The following is a 15605-nucleotide window of genomic DNA, read 5'->3' as shown; positions in this document are numbered from 1 at the left end:
CCTTTGTCCTGCTACTTTTCCCCTTTCCCTGTTGAGATGTCCCATCTCAAAGACTATGCCAGCAGATCCCAGCATGGTAATTCCTGCAAGTAGCTTGGACTCTGCCAATATAGCCCCTTAGAACTTAGAGTCAACTCTAGTGAAAGAATAGTGAGGTAAATGTGGGAAATGCTGGTGTTGTTTTGGCCTAGTTTGGGAAGCCTTCCTGGAAGACGTGTCCCTAAGCCATGCTTTAAAAGATGTTGGTAAGAAGAGGTTTGTCTAGATAGAGTGATGGTCTGAGGGTATAAAGGCAAGCCAAGAAAGACTGACCAAAGAGACAGGCCATCTCAAAAGGGAGTAGAGAGAAGTAGCTAACCAAAGATGAGATGGTCAGAGCTGATGAAGCCTTTTAGAGCCCACAGCACCGGTGTCCAGTGTGGAAGATAATTGATGTGGACATGCTAGGTTTGAGAAGGAAGGTGGAGTGATTGGGAATGACAGAGCTGAAAAGAATCTGAGAACACTACTCTAAACTGAGAGATGAGGAAACAGGTCCAAAGAATGCAAATCATTAGCCCAAGGTCATAACTAATTAGTGGTAGCACTAGGACTGGAACCTAGATCTCACGAAGTAGTTGAAGAGCTCAAATAGAAAAAAATCACTGAGGTGTCGCCCGACCAAGAAGAGACACTGTAAGTAGAGGGAGAGAATGATAGGATTCCCCACAGAGGAAGGAACCCTAGAGAGAACCCTTCTCTCTCCTGAATCCTGTTTTCCCTTCCATGATTTACCCCGCCCCAGCCCCAGTATCTGTTCTGGCGGAGAGACAGATATTGATTACACACTGTGAACATCTTTCCACCCAAAGCTGATTGCATAATGTTCTCTCCTCTCCTTAATCAGCAGGAGCCAGAGGAAGTTCTAAGGAAGCCACAAGGAAGGGAATGGGGATTCACCCAAAGCTCTCCATGTAGCCTGGCTCCCAAATGACTCAGCATAAAGCTGAGAGTGATTTCCTTTTCTTCAAGTCTTTCTCAGGAGGTTGAGGATAGGTTTTAGCTGGTTTCACTTAATGGCTCTGTCCTACCCAAGATGAGAGAGAATTAGCCAGAGTAATAGCCTTAACTAGTAAGGGGCTGCCTGAGCTTTGCACCAGAGCTCCAACATGAGAAGAGGGCATGCTCTTCTCTATGAGAATCCTCCCATCCCTTACATGCCCCTGCACTACTAACCCCCCAGAGTTCTCAGGGAACACCTTCCCCCACTCCCCAAAAGGCAAGAATGAACCTATCAGGACAAATTGTCTGTGTTGGGCTACTAAGTCTGGAGATCCACACAAATCTGAACATGGACAGCCCAGTATCAGTGGTGACGGCAGGCCCACCCAGCAACAGCCTTCAGCTTTCTGTCTCTTCCTGCCACCTAATTGAATCTCCTGCCTGTGCCAGAATATCTAGTTAGGGCTCTGGCTGGCATTTTTACGCTATAAAAATTCTTGCAAAGAACTATTTTGTATGTGTGTGCCCAGGCCTGACTCTCCAAACAATGCCAGCTCTGGGCAAGATTAAAAAGTAGGCAGATGTTTATCTCTACTGCCTCAGACTCCCCTACTCACAAGGAATGCCCTATCACTATTTTCACCATAAATCCCCACAAGAAATGTCCTCTCTTCTTTCACACTATGGTATAAATGACTGATAACAGAGCAGCAAGTAACAGTGACTCCTAGAGATATGGACATTTTAAATGGTCAGCAAAGTCTTTGAAGACAAAAAGAATGGAGTCAGTCTCTAGAGCTATTTCAGACATCAGCAAGCAAGACTCACAGTCTGGTGTGTCTGTTCCTGTGCAGAGAACTTATACCTCATTTATTCAGCCTTAGTCGGAAACAGGCAGTTCCATGTGACTGAATCTTTTCATTTTTTTAGATAACTGCTGATCACCTGTATTAAGCACCATAGTTTTTAAAACATCTTTGCTGTTTTTAATTTTATAGGAATCATTCTAAAGTAGATTGTACATGTCCCTGGCCTTCAACATGATTTAACTTTTTTTTGTCATGTTTCAGGGTCATCATTATGAACGTGAATCATTGTATGTTCTATATACATACTACACAGTGGAAAGAGCATTCAGAGGAGGTCTTGGAGTCAGAAGACCTGCTCTGATGTAATCCAGCCCAACAAGGCTTCATTAAGCAGCTGTTATGTGTGAAGGCCTTCACTGTGATTGGGCTAAGGATCCAAAGACCAAAGACAAAGTGTCTGTTTTCTTGTTCTTCTTCTTTTCCTAATTGTATTTTATTTTTCCAATTTCATGTAAAGACAATTTTTAACATTCTTTTTTTTAAATTTTGAATTCCAAATTTTCTTCCTCCCCTCCCCCATATATAGGTTATCTATATGCAGTCATGTTGTGAGAGAAGAAACAGACCAAAAGGAAAAAAAATATGAAAATAGTATGTTTCGATCTGAACAGTGCCTGTTATTGAAGAGATTACAGTCAACTGTAATGTAAAGTTACACTAATTAGAATGTGAATCCAGAGCTGGAATTTCCTCAGGGGGAAGAGCACCAGGCCCTTTGGACCAGAGGTGGTTTACTGTTATAGCTATATAAGTGTGTATGTGTGTCTGTGTGTTTGTGTGTCTCTGTGTGTGTGTCTGTGTGTGTCTGTCCCTACACTTACTGATCCCATACTACTCTGCTTTTGAGTTATGTCTGGTTTTTGTAGTTCTTCTATCTCCTCCCTCCACTTGCTGGCTAGCAGTCCTTACTGCTTGATAATACTAACTGGAACGCCACTCCCCCGCTCCCAAATTGCTCCCTCTAAACTGTGGAGGCCTATCTATCGGCACTGCTATAGGTGCAGCTCTGAGTGAGGCTTTCGGTGAGGTTCTGAAAGGACTCTGCCTGGAGTTTTAGTGTATGGGCTTGGTGCCATATCTTTGTGATCATTCAAGGGTGCTTCCTTTTGGGCTCTCAGGTGTGTCCCTGATAGCTGAGGCTACTCAATAAGTGACCTCTCTAAGTGACCAGTACTGTATAATGGAAAGAGCCTTGGACTTTGAGGAAAGAACCGGTGCTCAAATCCCACCTCCAAAACTCACTAGCTGTATGACAATAGGCAAGTTACCTAACTTTTCTGACTCAGTTTCCACATCTGTAAAATAGGAACAATTGGTTGTTGCCCCTTGTTCTCATAGGGGACTAAAATAACATCACCACGTTGGGGTCCGACTATGGCTGTTCAGAGCAATATGTGCTTGGAAGGCTCTAACACATGTTGGGCACAAATAGTCCATATGAACATTTGGAGTGGAGAGGTCTCTGAAATTGCTCATCTCACATTTCCTTTGAGCTGCTGCAATTCTGCTTTGCTAATAGAGCGCAGCCCTTTGATGCAGGCACACCATGCTGGACAGTCCTGTGCCAGCGTCTCTTATGTCTCACAATCAATCCCAAAGTTCTTCAGAAAGACCTTGAGAGTGTACTTATATGGCTCCTTCTGACCTCCAAGGGATAATAATACCTGTAGTAACTGCCTCACAAGATTGTTATGAAGATCTAATGAGGTAATGAGTACTTTTAAAATGCTACATACATTTCAGCTATTGCTACTAAATTAGGTGACATTGAATTTACTCCTGAGATTTCCATTTGTCCTTTCCTTCTGTGAAACCTCCATGTGCCCTATAGAGCATAAAAACACCAGGTGAAATTGGGGTAATGGGAGAGGGAGACAAAGAGTTAATAGGAGGGCTGACCAGTAAAGTAGAAGTAAGAGAGACAAATCCATGCAGCCAGCAGGGGCCCACCTAATCCAACCTTTCTTAAATCTAGAGCTCTACTGATGGGGCTTCTTTAGATGCTGCAGGGGGAGAAGTGTTGGCAGACCTTGACACTTCTCTCTAGGGCTTGAGAAAAGGGAGGTCAGGGTCTGGGAAGGGAGAGGAGTTGTTCCACCATCACTTTGGGAGGAAGGTGAGTGGGGAAAGGAAAAGAAGGGGAGGTAAGAAAGGATCCACCAGTGTCTTTTGCCAGCTCAGAGCCCAGGAAGAGACTTTCTATGTTACTTAACCCTTATAAACCTTGCCCTACCCTCCCTTTTATCTGTTGTACCTCACCCTTTTTTAAAAAAATTATTTTTTTCAACGAACAAGAATTTATGTTCTCTCCCTCCCACCTCTCTATAACAAATAAGAATAGTCAAGCAAAACATATTCCTGAACTGGTTGTGTCCAAAAAATGTATGTACATCTCAGCCTGCATTTTAAGTCCAACCCCTCTCTATAGGGAGATGGATATATCATGTTTCCTCACTAGACTGTGAGCTCCTCAAAGGCAAGCCTGTCTTTTGCCTCTTTTCATATCCCCAGTACTTATTTAGCACACTGCCTAGCACATAGTAGGTTCTTACTAAATGTTTCTTGACTGACTAGTCCTCTGGAATCATGCTTGCTCATTGAATTGGTCAGAGTTCTTGGGTCTGTGTCTTTTATTTATTTATTTATTTATTTTTTTGCTTTTTGGTGAGGCAATCGCGGTTAAGTGACTTGCTCAGAGTCACACAGCTAGTAAGTGTCAAGTGTCTGAGGGCAGATTTGAACTCAGGTCCTCCTGGCTCCAAGGCAGGCACTCTATCCACTAGCTGTGCCATCTGTGTCTTTAAAATGTTGTTATTGTATATAAATGGTTTCCCTGGTTCTTCTCATTTCATTCTTCATCAGCTCATAGATTTGAAACCTTCAAAGATTTCTCTAAAATTATTCCTTTCACTGTTTCTTATGTACTTAATTCTTAGAAATATCAATTCATAAGGGAAGTAATATGGATAGAAGAAATGGACCATGGTAAAAATCACCCTATGTCCTAAATAATGAGATACAATTCTATTCCCTGTCCTTCCCATGAACATCCTCCTTCCAATTGGACATAGCATCTTAACTTTCACCTGTGGCTCCAAGAAACTGTAGCGTGAAAAGCTACCACATCCCAGTAAAACCATCTTGGCAGATGGGCTAAACCAGGTTGAGGGTAACCAACAGGCCTCAAACCTGTCAATGAGTTAGGGGATGCCTACCTCAAGCATATGAAGACTTCCCCTGATAGAATGGGCAGATGAGAACAATTTGTTCCAACAGCTATGAAGGCAGCTGAAGCAGGTGCTGTGGAGTGCTTAGAACTTGGTCAGACATCAAAGATGCCAAGGTCATCCACTGCACCCCAGACCATCCAGTCATCTTGATTTTTGTCTTGCCACTGGACTTTGATGCCTCAGGAAGAAAGACTAAGGCTGATGACTTTGTTCAACTCTGCCTCACTTAAATCCAATTCACAAGCCAGTCAAGATTTCACCCCATGATGTCATTGGTCCTCTTCAAAACAGAAACAAAAGGGGAAACAACTATATTACCTCTGGGTCCGTGTCCCCTCCACCTTTTTGGGTGCCTGCTACCTCTAGGAACTCACATTTCCCTTTTCCTAAAGTAGAATGTTGTCACTGAACTCACCATGATCTGATAGACAAGGTGGTCTCACCGTGCACCAATTTGGGGAGCAAAATTAAGTGGTCAAAAAAAGAACCACAGAGTCCCTGCTCTCTACACTGGGTCTTGCTTCTCCCTGGGTTAATAATGTGCCCCTTCCTTCTGGTACCAAGTGTCATGACCTTCTTCTGATGTGTGTCTGTCTTTCATTCATTCACTCATTCACCGAACATTCACTGAACACCTATAGTCAAAACTCTGTAGGGAACAAAAAGAATGCAGAGATTAGGAGTGGGAAGGAAAGTATAGAGATTATCTAGTTCAACTCCTCCATTTTGCAGATAAGGAAACTGAGTTCCCAGATGGAGAAAGGGATTTGCCAAATAAGGCACAGTCCTTGTTTTAATGGAGCTTACTGTCTGATAGGGAGAATAGGATGTGTACCAAAACAACTCTAGATAATACAAAGAATGTCAAACTGCAATAAAAGAGATTAAAAGGGCCTTTACATAGCATAAATTAATCCCTGCCGCTCCCCCAAATTTACAAGATCAAATTATGTTATTCTGTTGCTCAGAAACTTTAAATGGCTCCCTACCAAATAAAGTCCAAACTATGCTAGCATTCAAGGTTCAGCAAATTTTTCAACCTTATCTTTTCAGTCTCACTCTCGTTACTCTTCAATATGCACTTCCCACTCCAATTAAAAGAAACTAAGTTATTCCACAAATAAATCTTGTACTTTCCTGCCTTTATGCCTTTGCTCATGCTGTTTCCTCTACTTGAAATGTCCTTTCCTCCAGCTCTGTTCACAGACTTCAAAGCCCAGTTCAAAGGTACTGCTCCAGTACCCTTCCTCCCAACTATACAAGCCCTCTGAATTCCGAAAGTAGTTTTTACCTGGGGAACTGAGGCATAGAAATAAGAAAGTCTTTCCTTTATTTGCTTGTACATCTCCCTATCCCTTCTCTATATCGTTCACTCTTTATCAGTTGTTTCTGTCCATATGTCTTTCTGTCCAAATCTTTCTCAATAACTGTTTTATTTCTCTGTCTGTGTATCGGTCCTCTTACTTTGTCTTTGTCACGTTCAGGTCCAGATAGTAGGATGGGTGTGTAGATATATGTGTGTGGCTGGGGGATTCCAGAGGAAAGCAGCACAAAGAAAGAGAAAAGAAAGGGGTGGGGTGGGGAATCTGAAAGGAGGGAATCCCGATGACATCACTTCTAATTAGCATATGTGACTTCAGCAGGAGGCGGGGCTATTCCCCCAGGTGTCTAGGGGGAGTGGAGAGTGCGTGTGTTCGGGGGAAGGGGGTGGTATTTAAAGGGAAAAGCTGACAGAGCTGCTGAGTGAGAGAAAGATTTCAGAGAGCCAATACTGCTGCATACGCACAGAGATGCACGCGGACACGGACACAGATATGGACACGGATACGGACACAACAGCCCTCTGTCCATCAGGCGGTGGGGCTTCCTCCCCAGTGATACCAACACCAGGTGAGGGGGGCTGATTCCTCAACCCTAGTACAGACTGACTGCAGCCTTGCGTGTGCGGTGAGGGGGCGGGGGTGCGGGGAGGTTGTAGGGTTTTATTTATTTATTTTTTGGTAAGGTGGAGAGGAGAGGCTGATCAGGGGACTGGAGAAACGGAACCACAGCGGTCAAAAGGAAAATAGCCCCTCAGAACTAGGCAGGAATTCCCAGCTAGGGTTTGGGTGCTAAGGTCGGAAGTAGGGATGTTAGTAGTCCCTTCTTCATCTCGGATTTTGGAAATTGGTTATAAGCCCCTACCATCTTAGATTAGCCTCTGGCTCCCCTTTGCCCCACCTCACTCCCCAGCAGCGCAGGTTAGGGGACCAATTAGAGGGACAGAGAAGGAGAAAGAAGGAGGCAGGCTGCTGGGGAAGGGGTGGGGGGAGGGAAGAGGGAGAGGGAAAAAGAGGATGGAGAAGCCAGAACATATCCCAGAGATACTGGGAGGGGGACAGCTCCGCTCCCAAGACCTGTTGTGAAGGCTTCTTCCAGGCTTCTGGAGCCCCGGACTGCCGATGGTTATCGATCCGGGCTATTTCCAGCCTCTCCCCATCCCTCTTTGTTGTGTCTGAACCTCCTCTTGTTACACTGACCCATACCTTGTCACTCATAGACGCACAAAGGAGCACAGAGACGCACACTCACAGACTCACATTGCGCTTCCACCCCTACGCAAACACTACATACGCTCCCACTCACAGGGACAGCTTGGGACAGACAAATTCTCTTAAGCACACCCCACTTCTCTCCCTATGCTCATCACCGAGATAACAAGACAGGACAGTCCCTCTCACACAGATACACCCATGGACATACTGATCCCTGGACAAGAACATCCTCACACTCACTCTCCGGAAACAGGTTCCCTCCTCACAGTTCTCTGCTCACCCTACTTCCTCAGCCCAGTAGCCTGTCAAGCTGTGAAAAAATCTCTTGTGTACCCACTCTCTTCTTGCCTAGCAGCTGACTTAGGTATTAACAATAAAAGAAGCATGGTCATAGCAGGGAGATCCACAAAGCAGAGCTGAATGAGAAAGAGTGACAAGGAGAAGGGATAGCTTTAAGGCCGTAGGCCAGGCCTAGGGTTCATGCATGTGTCATGTGTGAGTGGGTGTGTGAGAGCCTGTGAGTAAGCGTATGTTGTGCTACCCCATACATATGTATCCTTTGTAATGGACCTTAGTGGGGGAAATCACATGAAGGAGATAAGCTCTTCTTCTCAGATCATGCTATTGTGAGCATCTGACATCCCATGTCACTGGGGTGAGGGGCATAAGTATCAACTTCCCAGCTGCCTCCAAGGCTAGTGCTGGGGTCTTCCAATCCTACCATGAGAAGCATGAAGAATGCAAAATCAAGATTCCTTTCTGCAGATGGGCTAAGAGATAGCCTGTTCAAAGTTGGCCTTCCTCCACAGAAGAAGAGAGACCCTGCACATAACTGACCTCTCTGTCCCCTTGCAACAGATGCCACAGTGCAGAACAAGCGAGACAAGCTACTGGCAGGCTTGGAATGGGCTGGGCTCTCCCCCGCTGGGGGAGCTCCTCGACGGAGAGGCAGCATGCCTGTGCCCTACAAACACCAGCTGAGGCGGGCCCAGGCAGTGGACGAGTTGGACTGGCCACCCCAAGCCTTATCCTCTGGTTCCTCTGACTCTCTGGGGTCAGGGGAGGCAACACCAGCTGGGAGAGGTGGTGTCTTCAAGGTGATGCTTCTGGGTGAGAGCGGCGTGGGCAAAAGTGCCCTGGCAGGCACTTTTGGAGGACTCCAAGACGACAATGCCCATGAAACTGAGAACACAGGTATTGGGGTGGGGCTCATATATGGCCCATAAAGACCAGGTGGTGGAGGCATGGATCTTCGGAACCCTAAGAAGACAGTACTTGAGGACCCGAGGTGGAGGGGAAGGTCTATGGCCTCTAGAAGGTTGTTCCTTAGGAAAAAGTTCTTATAAAGATGGCCTTAGTGGCTGGGGTCCCTGGGTTGGTTGTCTGGGTTGGGTCACCTACTAAAAGGACTCTATCCCCCCCCCTTTTTTTTTTTGTCCTGACAGAGGACACCTATGAAAGACACATCATAGTGGATAAAGAAGAAGTGACATTGGTGGTGTATGACATCTGGGAGCAGGTAAGATCCAGAATATCCTTGAAAGCTGGGAGAAAGTAGGAAAGGTGAAGGGAGGCCATCTCATCATGGGAGATGCTGAGGGTTCAGGAATCAGGGCCTTGGCTCCTCAGAATTTCCCTAGAGTTCAGGCCTTCTGTTCTCATCATTTTGGCTAAGCAGAGTGACAATGACATAACTGATCTCTGCTCCTCTACCCTGACACAGCAGAATGCTGAAATAAGAGTGAAATTGCTGCATACAAGTTTAGCCTGGAAAAGCCCAACCTGTTAGCAGAAACTTACAGCTCTAAGACAAAGAGGGAAGCTTATATGATAGCAAAATGGAATCAAGATGACCATCACATTTTTTAACCAACAGTTCAGGCACTTTTTTTAAACAGGCCCCTGTACTCCTAGTTCTCTTCTGTGGAAGCTTGATGGGATTTACACTCCCCCACAAGCACACCCCTTCTACCACTTAGTACTTAGGCAAATATATTCCCCACTCTGGGTCTATTTCCTTAACTGTTATCAATTAGGGGACTGGAAGACCTGACCTCTAACGTCCCTTTCCTAGCCCTAACATTCAGTGATTGATTCTATGTCGCCTCTTACAGGGAGAGGCAGGTAGCTGGCTCAGGGAACACTGCCTTCAGACTGGGGATGCCTTCCTCATTGTCTTCTCTGTCACTGACCGGAGAAGTTTCTCCAAAGTGCCTGAGACATTGCTTAGGCTTCGGGCTGGTCGTCCCCACCACGATCTACCCATCATCCTAGTGGGCAACAAGAGTGACCTTGCTCGTTCCAGGGAAGTCTCACTAGAAGGTAAATATCCTATGAAGGTAAATATCCTAAATTTGCTCCCTTCTTCCAAGCCCAAATGAATTTCTTCCCCATTTCCCCTAAGAAGATTCTTTCCCACATCTGGCCCCCTTTTGTCTGAACCCAATTGTATCTGAGCCCTCCCCTTCACTCAAGGCTTGGGTTTCTGTGTCACCTTTTCCCTGGGGCTTGGAACTCCTTTCAGTCTCAACAAGCTATGTACCTCCTGGCCTGGCGTGCCACCTTGGCCTCCCCAGTGTCCTAGGTTCCTCTCTCCTTGCGCCTGTATACACATATTCCTCCCTCATGCACTTCAGTCCCCTGCCTCTTCCCCTCCATCTTTTTGGTAATCATAAGCTCATAGATTTAAAAGGAATTACTCTTGTTTAACAGATGAGAAAACTGAGGCCCATAGAAGCTTGCAAGGGTTACCCAGCTAGTAAATATTTTAAGTGGGATTTGAACTCAAGTCTTCCTGACATAGGCTAGCACCCTATCCCCTACATCAAGATAAGGCACCAATGGATAGAGTTAGAAAGATCTGACTTCTGCTCTAGCCTCAGACAGTTCCTAGCTGTAGGACCTTGGTCAAGTCACTTGACATCTGCCTCAGTTTCCTCACCTGTAAAATGGGAATAATAATAGCACCTACTTCCCAGGGTTGTTGTGAGGACCAAATGAGATAATACTTATAAAGTGCCTGACACACAGAAGATGCTATATAAATGCTTGCTATTACAATGCCATCCCTATTCTATTATTATCGATAACCCCCCATTCCTGTCAATCCAGTCCCTCCTCTCCTCCTCTTCCAGAGTCTTGTCCCATTCTTTCCCTTCTTCCTAACCCCCTTCCCCCATTTCATCAATACTCAACCATCCTGCTCCATTCTTTCCCTTTCCTTCAGTACCCATCCCCTTCCCCCTGTAGTCCCCACGGCATGGTGAAATGTGATCGACTGCATAGTGTGGAGACACCTGGGTTCAAATCCTCCCGCTTCATCGCTTGGTAGCTGTGGGTGGCCATGGTGAGGTGCATAGAACCTGTGGGAGATGGACAGGAGAGTCCAAAGCCCTGGGAGGGAGAGAGACCAGGAGGAGGCTAACATCCTGTTCTGCCTGGGCATTTTTCAACAATTAAGTTTATTTTTTCCGATGAACAAAAATCCTCCTCCCTCCCTTCCCCCCACTTTCTCCCGGATTTTGCGTATCTAACATAAGCTAAAGGGATTCCGTGCTTGGGTGGGCCTGGGGGCTGGTCCTCGTGGGCTCAGACAGCTTCCGATCCTCTGTCAAAGGGAGGGGGCGGGGCGCGATGCTCGTTGCACTCCCGGCCCACGCCACAAGGTGGCTTCGTCAGAGCCGAGGTTCGTGCCAAGCTCGGGGTGCCACGGACGTGCAGGCTTGGGGGATCCTCGTTCCTAACGAGATCTCCTCGCGGCCCCGCGGGCGCCCCTGCCCGGGCCCTGCCTCGTGTCCCCGCCGCAGAGGGCCGCCACCTGGCGGGGATGCTTAGCTGCAAGCACATCGAGACGTCGGCCGCGCTGCACCACAACACGCGGGAGCTGTTCGAGGGTGCCGTGCGCCAGATCCGCCTGCGCCGGAGCCGGGCCCGAGCGGCGGCCGCGGCCGAGGGCAAGCCCGAGGGCCCCGACGGCGCCGCTCAGCTGCAGCCGCCGCCCCCGCCGCCGCCGCCCGCGCGCCGCGAGAGCCTCACCAAGAAGGCCAAGCGCTTCCTGGCCAACCTGGTGCCCCGCCACGCCAAGTTCTTCAAGCAGCGCTCCAAGTCGTGCCACGACCTCTCCGTGCTCTGAGGGAGATCCCGGCCCGGCCCGTCGCCATGGTCACCGCGGTTGCCATGGTCACCTTCCCTCCCTGCGCCCCTCCCGTCGGTTTCCGTTGAGGAAACCCATCTAGGAAACCAAAAACTCCCAGGATTCCCCGGGTCTGACCGAGGCCGGGGTACCTGGAGAGGTGGCCCTAGCCCCGCGGCGGGGGGTGACGACTACGGACATCTCTGTCCTGGGCGCCTGTCCCTTTAAGGGCACTTTAAAGGCGAGGACATTGATACGTGGGTCAGGGGAGGGAAGGAGAACGATTTGTTTGCAATTATAATTCCTGTTATTGTTATGATTAATATTTGGGGCCGTGCTTGACCACGTTCTCCTTTAGAAGGCTCCTGGAAGCGAGGCTTGGGAATGCTCTGTTGAGACTCATTGCAGGATTTGCCGCTTTTGTCCTCGCTACGACCAAGTCTTCGAGAGATTCTTAAAGGCAAAGTCCTGAAGATTCTTCTTGAGACTTTTTAACTTTACGTTTCAGCCTCCCCCTACCCCCTTCAGTTGCACTTGGTCCGCCTCTCGTTTAAGAGGTTCTTAAAGGCAAAGACCTGGACGTGCTATTTTGCGACTTCCTTGCAGGATTTTCTGATTTGCCTGCTGCACCTGGGCACCTACCCTTTAAGATTCTTAAAGGTAAGGACTGGCCGCATACCTGGCTGCAGGCTCCCCGTGTTTCTTAAGCCTCTGCGCCCCGGAGGCACCGGCCAGGGCGCACCGCCCCATTTGAAATAAAGAAGCGTTTTTCTACGACACCCGATGCCCCATGCCTCTCTGGGCTTCCACGGGGATGGCGTCGGGGTGGAACACTTGCTATGGGGTCCGGGTTGTCTAGCAGTTTACGTTTACAGAGTTATTCTTTTATATGGTTTGTAAGATCCCATCCGATCTTGGATTCTGTGACCTTGGGTCATTGTCCCCATTTAACAGATGAACTCTGAAAGGTCAAGTGACTTGCTCACGTAGTAAATGCAAGAGCTGGGACAGAAACTCTCCCTGGCTTCCAGGGCTCCTTCTGCCGTACCTTAAGTGGTAGGAAGGGCAGTGGTATGGGTCAGGGTCATAAGGTCATAGGATTTAGAGCTTTGTAATCCCACACATACTTTAAAAATATTAATCAATTTTATCCTCAAAACCTTGCCCTAGAAGACAAGGCTACAACACAGAAGACCCTCTGCCTTCAAATCTATCACTATTTCCACTGAAACTTACTAGCTGCTGCACTATTTATTAGCTGGGCACCTTTGGGAAAGTTATTATACTTTTCTGTGACTTAGTGACCTCAGGTGATCTGCTGGATAAAGCTTTCCACCTATAAGTCAAAAAGACCTGAGTTCAGATGTGAACTCTGATGCTTATTAGCTGTCACTTGAACCTCTGTCTGCCCGAGCTGTAAAACTGTTTGTAGCTAAGAGTGGTGGACTTGGAGTCAGAAAGACCTGGATTTGAATCCTTCCTCAGTCACTTCCCAGGTGTGGGACCCTGGACAAGTTGGTCAACCTCACTGGTCCTCAATTCCCTCATCTTTAAAATGAGGTTGGACTTCATATCAGAGCACTGAAGTCATTTCCCACTCTAAACCTGTGATTGCATTACTCCTAGTCCCATCCTCTTCACAGCATCACCAATCCTTCCAGCCCAGACATAGGGTACAAAGCCAAGAACAAGTCTGAGTTTGGTCTATGCTACAGACATGTTACCCTAAAGTCAGCCTGAGCAAATTCTCAGCCACCAGGCAATTTCTAAAGATTCAGGTGACTTCCTGCCTCCACCCCCAGCAGAAAAATGTAAAAGAAAAAAAATCTGTTTAGCCTTTGGCTATTGTGTCAGTGTTCAAGGACCCTTTGTGGGCAATCTGACTCTTTTAGAAAGGGCCTGAACTCAGAGATAATAGATGTTCAATGTCACAACATTGGTTTAATATCAAATTCCCCAGGAATATCTCCAGTCCCCATTTCTTCTCTTCCACAGTCATGCAAAATTCTTGGAAGGGCCTCCTTTAGCAAGCTCAGCCTGGACTCTCAGTCTATGGAGCAGGGGGTGGAGGAGTAGAATAGGGCTTGTGTGCTTCCTCTGCTGCAGAGCAGCCCCATCACCTGCAGAGAAAGTGGAGCTGTCAGTGCCTACCCTGGGGACGCCCACGGCTGCTCCTGCCTCTGCCATGCACCTGAACAAAAGCAGCAGTTCCCCCTCATATTCCACCCCCACTCCCACATCACCCCTCCCCACACACATACACACATACACTTAGAGCTATCTGAGCTCCTGATTCAGCTCCCCCAGGCAGGGCCTCCACCACTCACCCTGAGACACACGATCAGCCTCCTGAGGCATGAAAGGGCTAGAGCAATGTCCCAGATGTCCCAGATGTCCCTGGGAATGAGGAGGATCAAGGACAGTGAAGGGACCGTGGGTGATCAGAAGCAGCAGGTGTTCACCACGTAAGGCTCCATTCCAGGGATGATGTGTTTAGAGAAAGCCAAAGTTGAAAGAATGGCAGAAATGGCCAGAGCTTAGCAATAAGGTTGACAATGGTGAGTGGTTGAGATGGGGGGGGGTAGGGTGAAGGGAGGCACCTCAGGGCCTTATTCTTAGGGCAAGGTTTGCTGCCCAGCTGTGGTGCATGATCAGATGCCCTCCAACAGAGTAGGCCTGATGCAAAGGCAGCACTGCAGAATCGTATCATTGTTGATGATAATGACTATGATGACCCTCTGCGGCAAGAGCCATCCCCTCCTCCCTATGAAGACTCCCCACCCCTCCAGTCCCATCAGCCCAGTCCATCTGTGTGTTCTCTCCAGACGCCTACAGGGAACAGCTCAGAACAGACAGAGTTGATACCAGACTCCCTACCAGACCTGGAGGGGAGTGAGCAAGGCTGGCGGGCTGGGGTTCTCTCCCCAGGCCCAAGTCCCCTTTCTCTTCAACCAGCCCAGATCAGACCAGAGGTGGTTTTGCTAGCCTGAGCTTGGATGTAAAGAACATCCAGGTCCTGGGCTTCTATATCCAACACACCTCATCTCCTCCATTTGATAACTCTTCTGGGTCCTCCATGGCTGCTTTCTGGCCACTGTCCTTCCCTCCTACCCCCACACCTCCAGGAAGGCACTAGCAGCTGCGCCATCCTGTTCTCCTCTCTTCTTCTTGAGACCTGGGCACAGAAGAGCTACATTCTCCTCCCAGGGCTGGCTGGGTAACTGATTGAAAGAAGGATCCATTTCTCCCTCTACCTTGGAGTTCTCACTTTACTCCTTTGTCTAAACCTCCCTTCGCCATCTTGTCCAGTCTCCTCCCTTTAGGCACTACTACACTTAGCCCAGGTGGAACAGGTGAGGAACCTTCTCTTTTTAAAAAAAAAATTCTTTTTTTTTAATTAATTTATTTTAATTTATCAACAATCACTTCCATTAGCTTTTGAGTTTTAAATTTTTCTCCCCCTCCCTACCTCCCTCCCCAAGATGGTGCACAATCTAATATAGGCTATACATATACATTCCTATTAAACTTATTTTCACATTAGTCATGTTGTAAGTAAGAATTAGAACCAATAGGAGGAACCACCAGAAAAAGGAAACAAAACAGAAGAAAAAAAAGAGCAAACAGTATGCTTCGATCTGCGTTCAAACTCCACAGTTCTTTCTTTGGATGTGGAAAGCATTTTCCATCATGAGGCTTTTGGAGATGTCTTAGATCCTTGTATTGCTAAGAGGGGTTAAGTCTATCAGAGTCAGTCATCACTCAATGTGGCTGTTACTGGGTATAACATTCTCCTGGTTCTGCTCACTTCACTCTCCATCAGACCATACAAGTCTTTCCAGGAGGAACCTTCTCTTCT

The 15605-nt window shown here is 47.4% G+C and overlaps 1 protein-coding gene across 1 annotated transcript; it reads left to right on the top strand.

The window, feature by feature from the left end:
• Positions 1-6733: 6733 nt before the first annotated feature.
• REM2 (RRAD and GEM like GTPase 2) lies at positions 6734-12523 on the top strand. Its single transcript, XM_021008927.2, has 5 exons — positions 6734-6970; positions 8473-8808; positions 9060-9133; positions 9729-9936; positions 11421-12523. The coding sequence occupies exons 1-5, from the start codon at positions 6871-6873 to the stop codon at positions 11744-11746; spliced, it is 1044 nt and encodes a 347-aa protein (XP_020864586.1). The 5' UTR covers positions 6734-6870; the 3' UTR covers positions 11747-12523.
• The last annotated feature ends 3082 nt before the right edge of the window (positions 12524-15605 follow it).

The sequence above is a fragment of the Phascolarctos cinereus genome, unplaced genomic scaffold (genome assembly GCF_003287225.1).
Source record: "Phascolarctos cinereus isolate Bilbo 61053 unplaced genomic scaffold, phaCin_HiC Scaffold_3;HRSCAF=262, whole genome shotgun sequence".
NCBI classification, from domain to species: domain Eukaryota; kingdom Metazoa; phylum Chordata; class Mammalia; order Diprotodontia; family Phascolarctidae; genus Phascolarctos; species Phascolarctos cinereus.
This window is presented reverse-complemented; position numbering and strand designations above follow the sequence as displayed.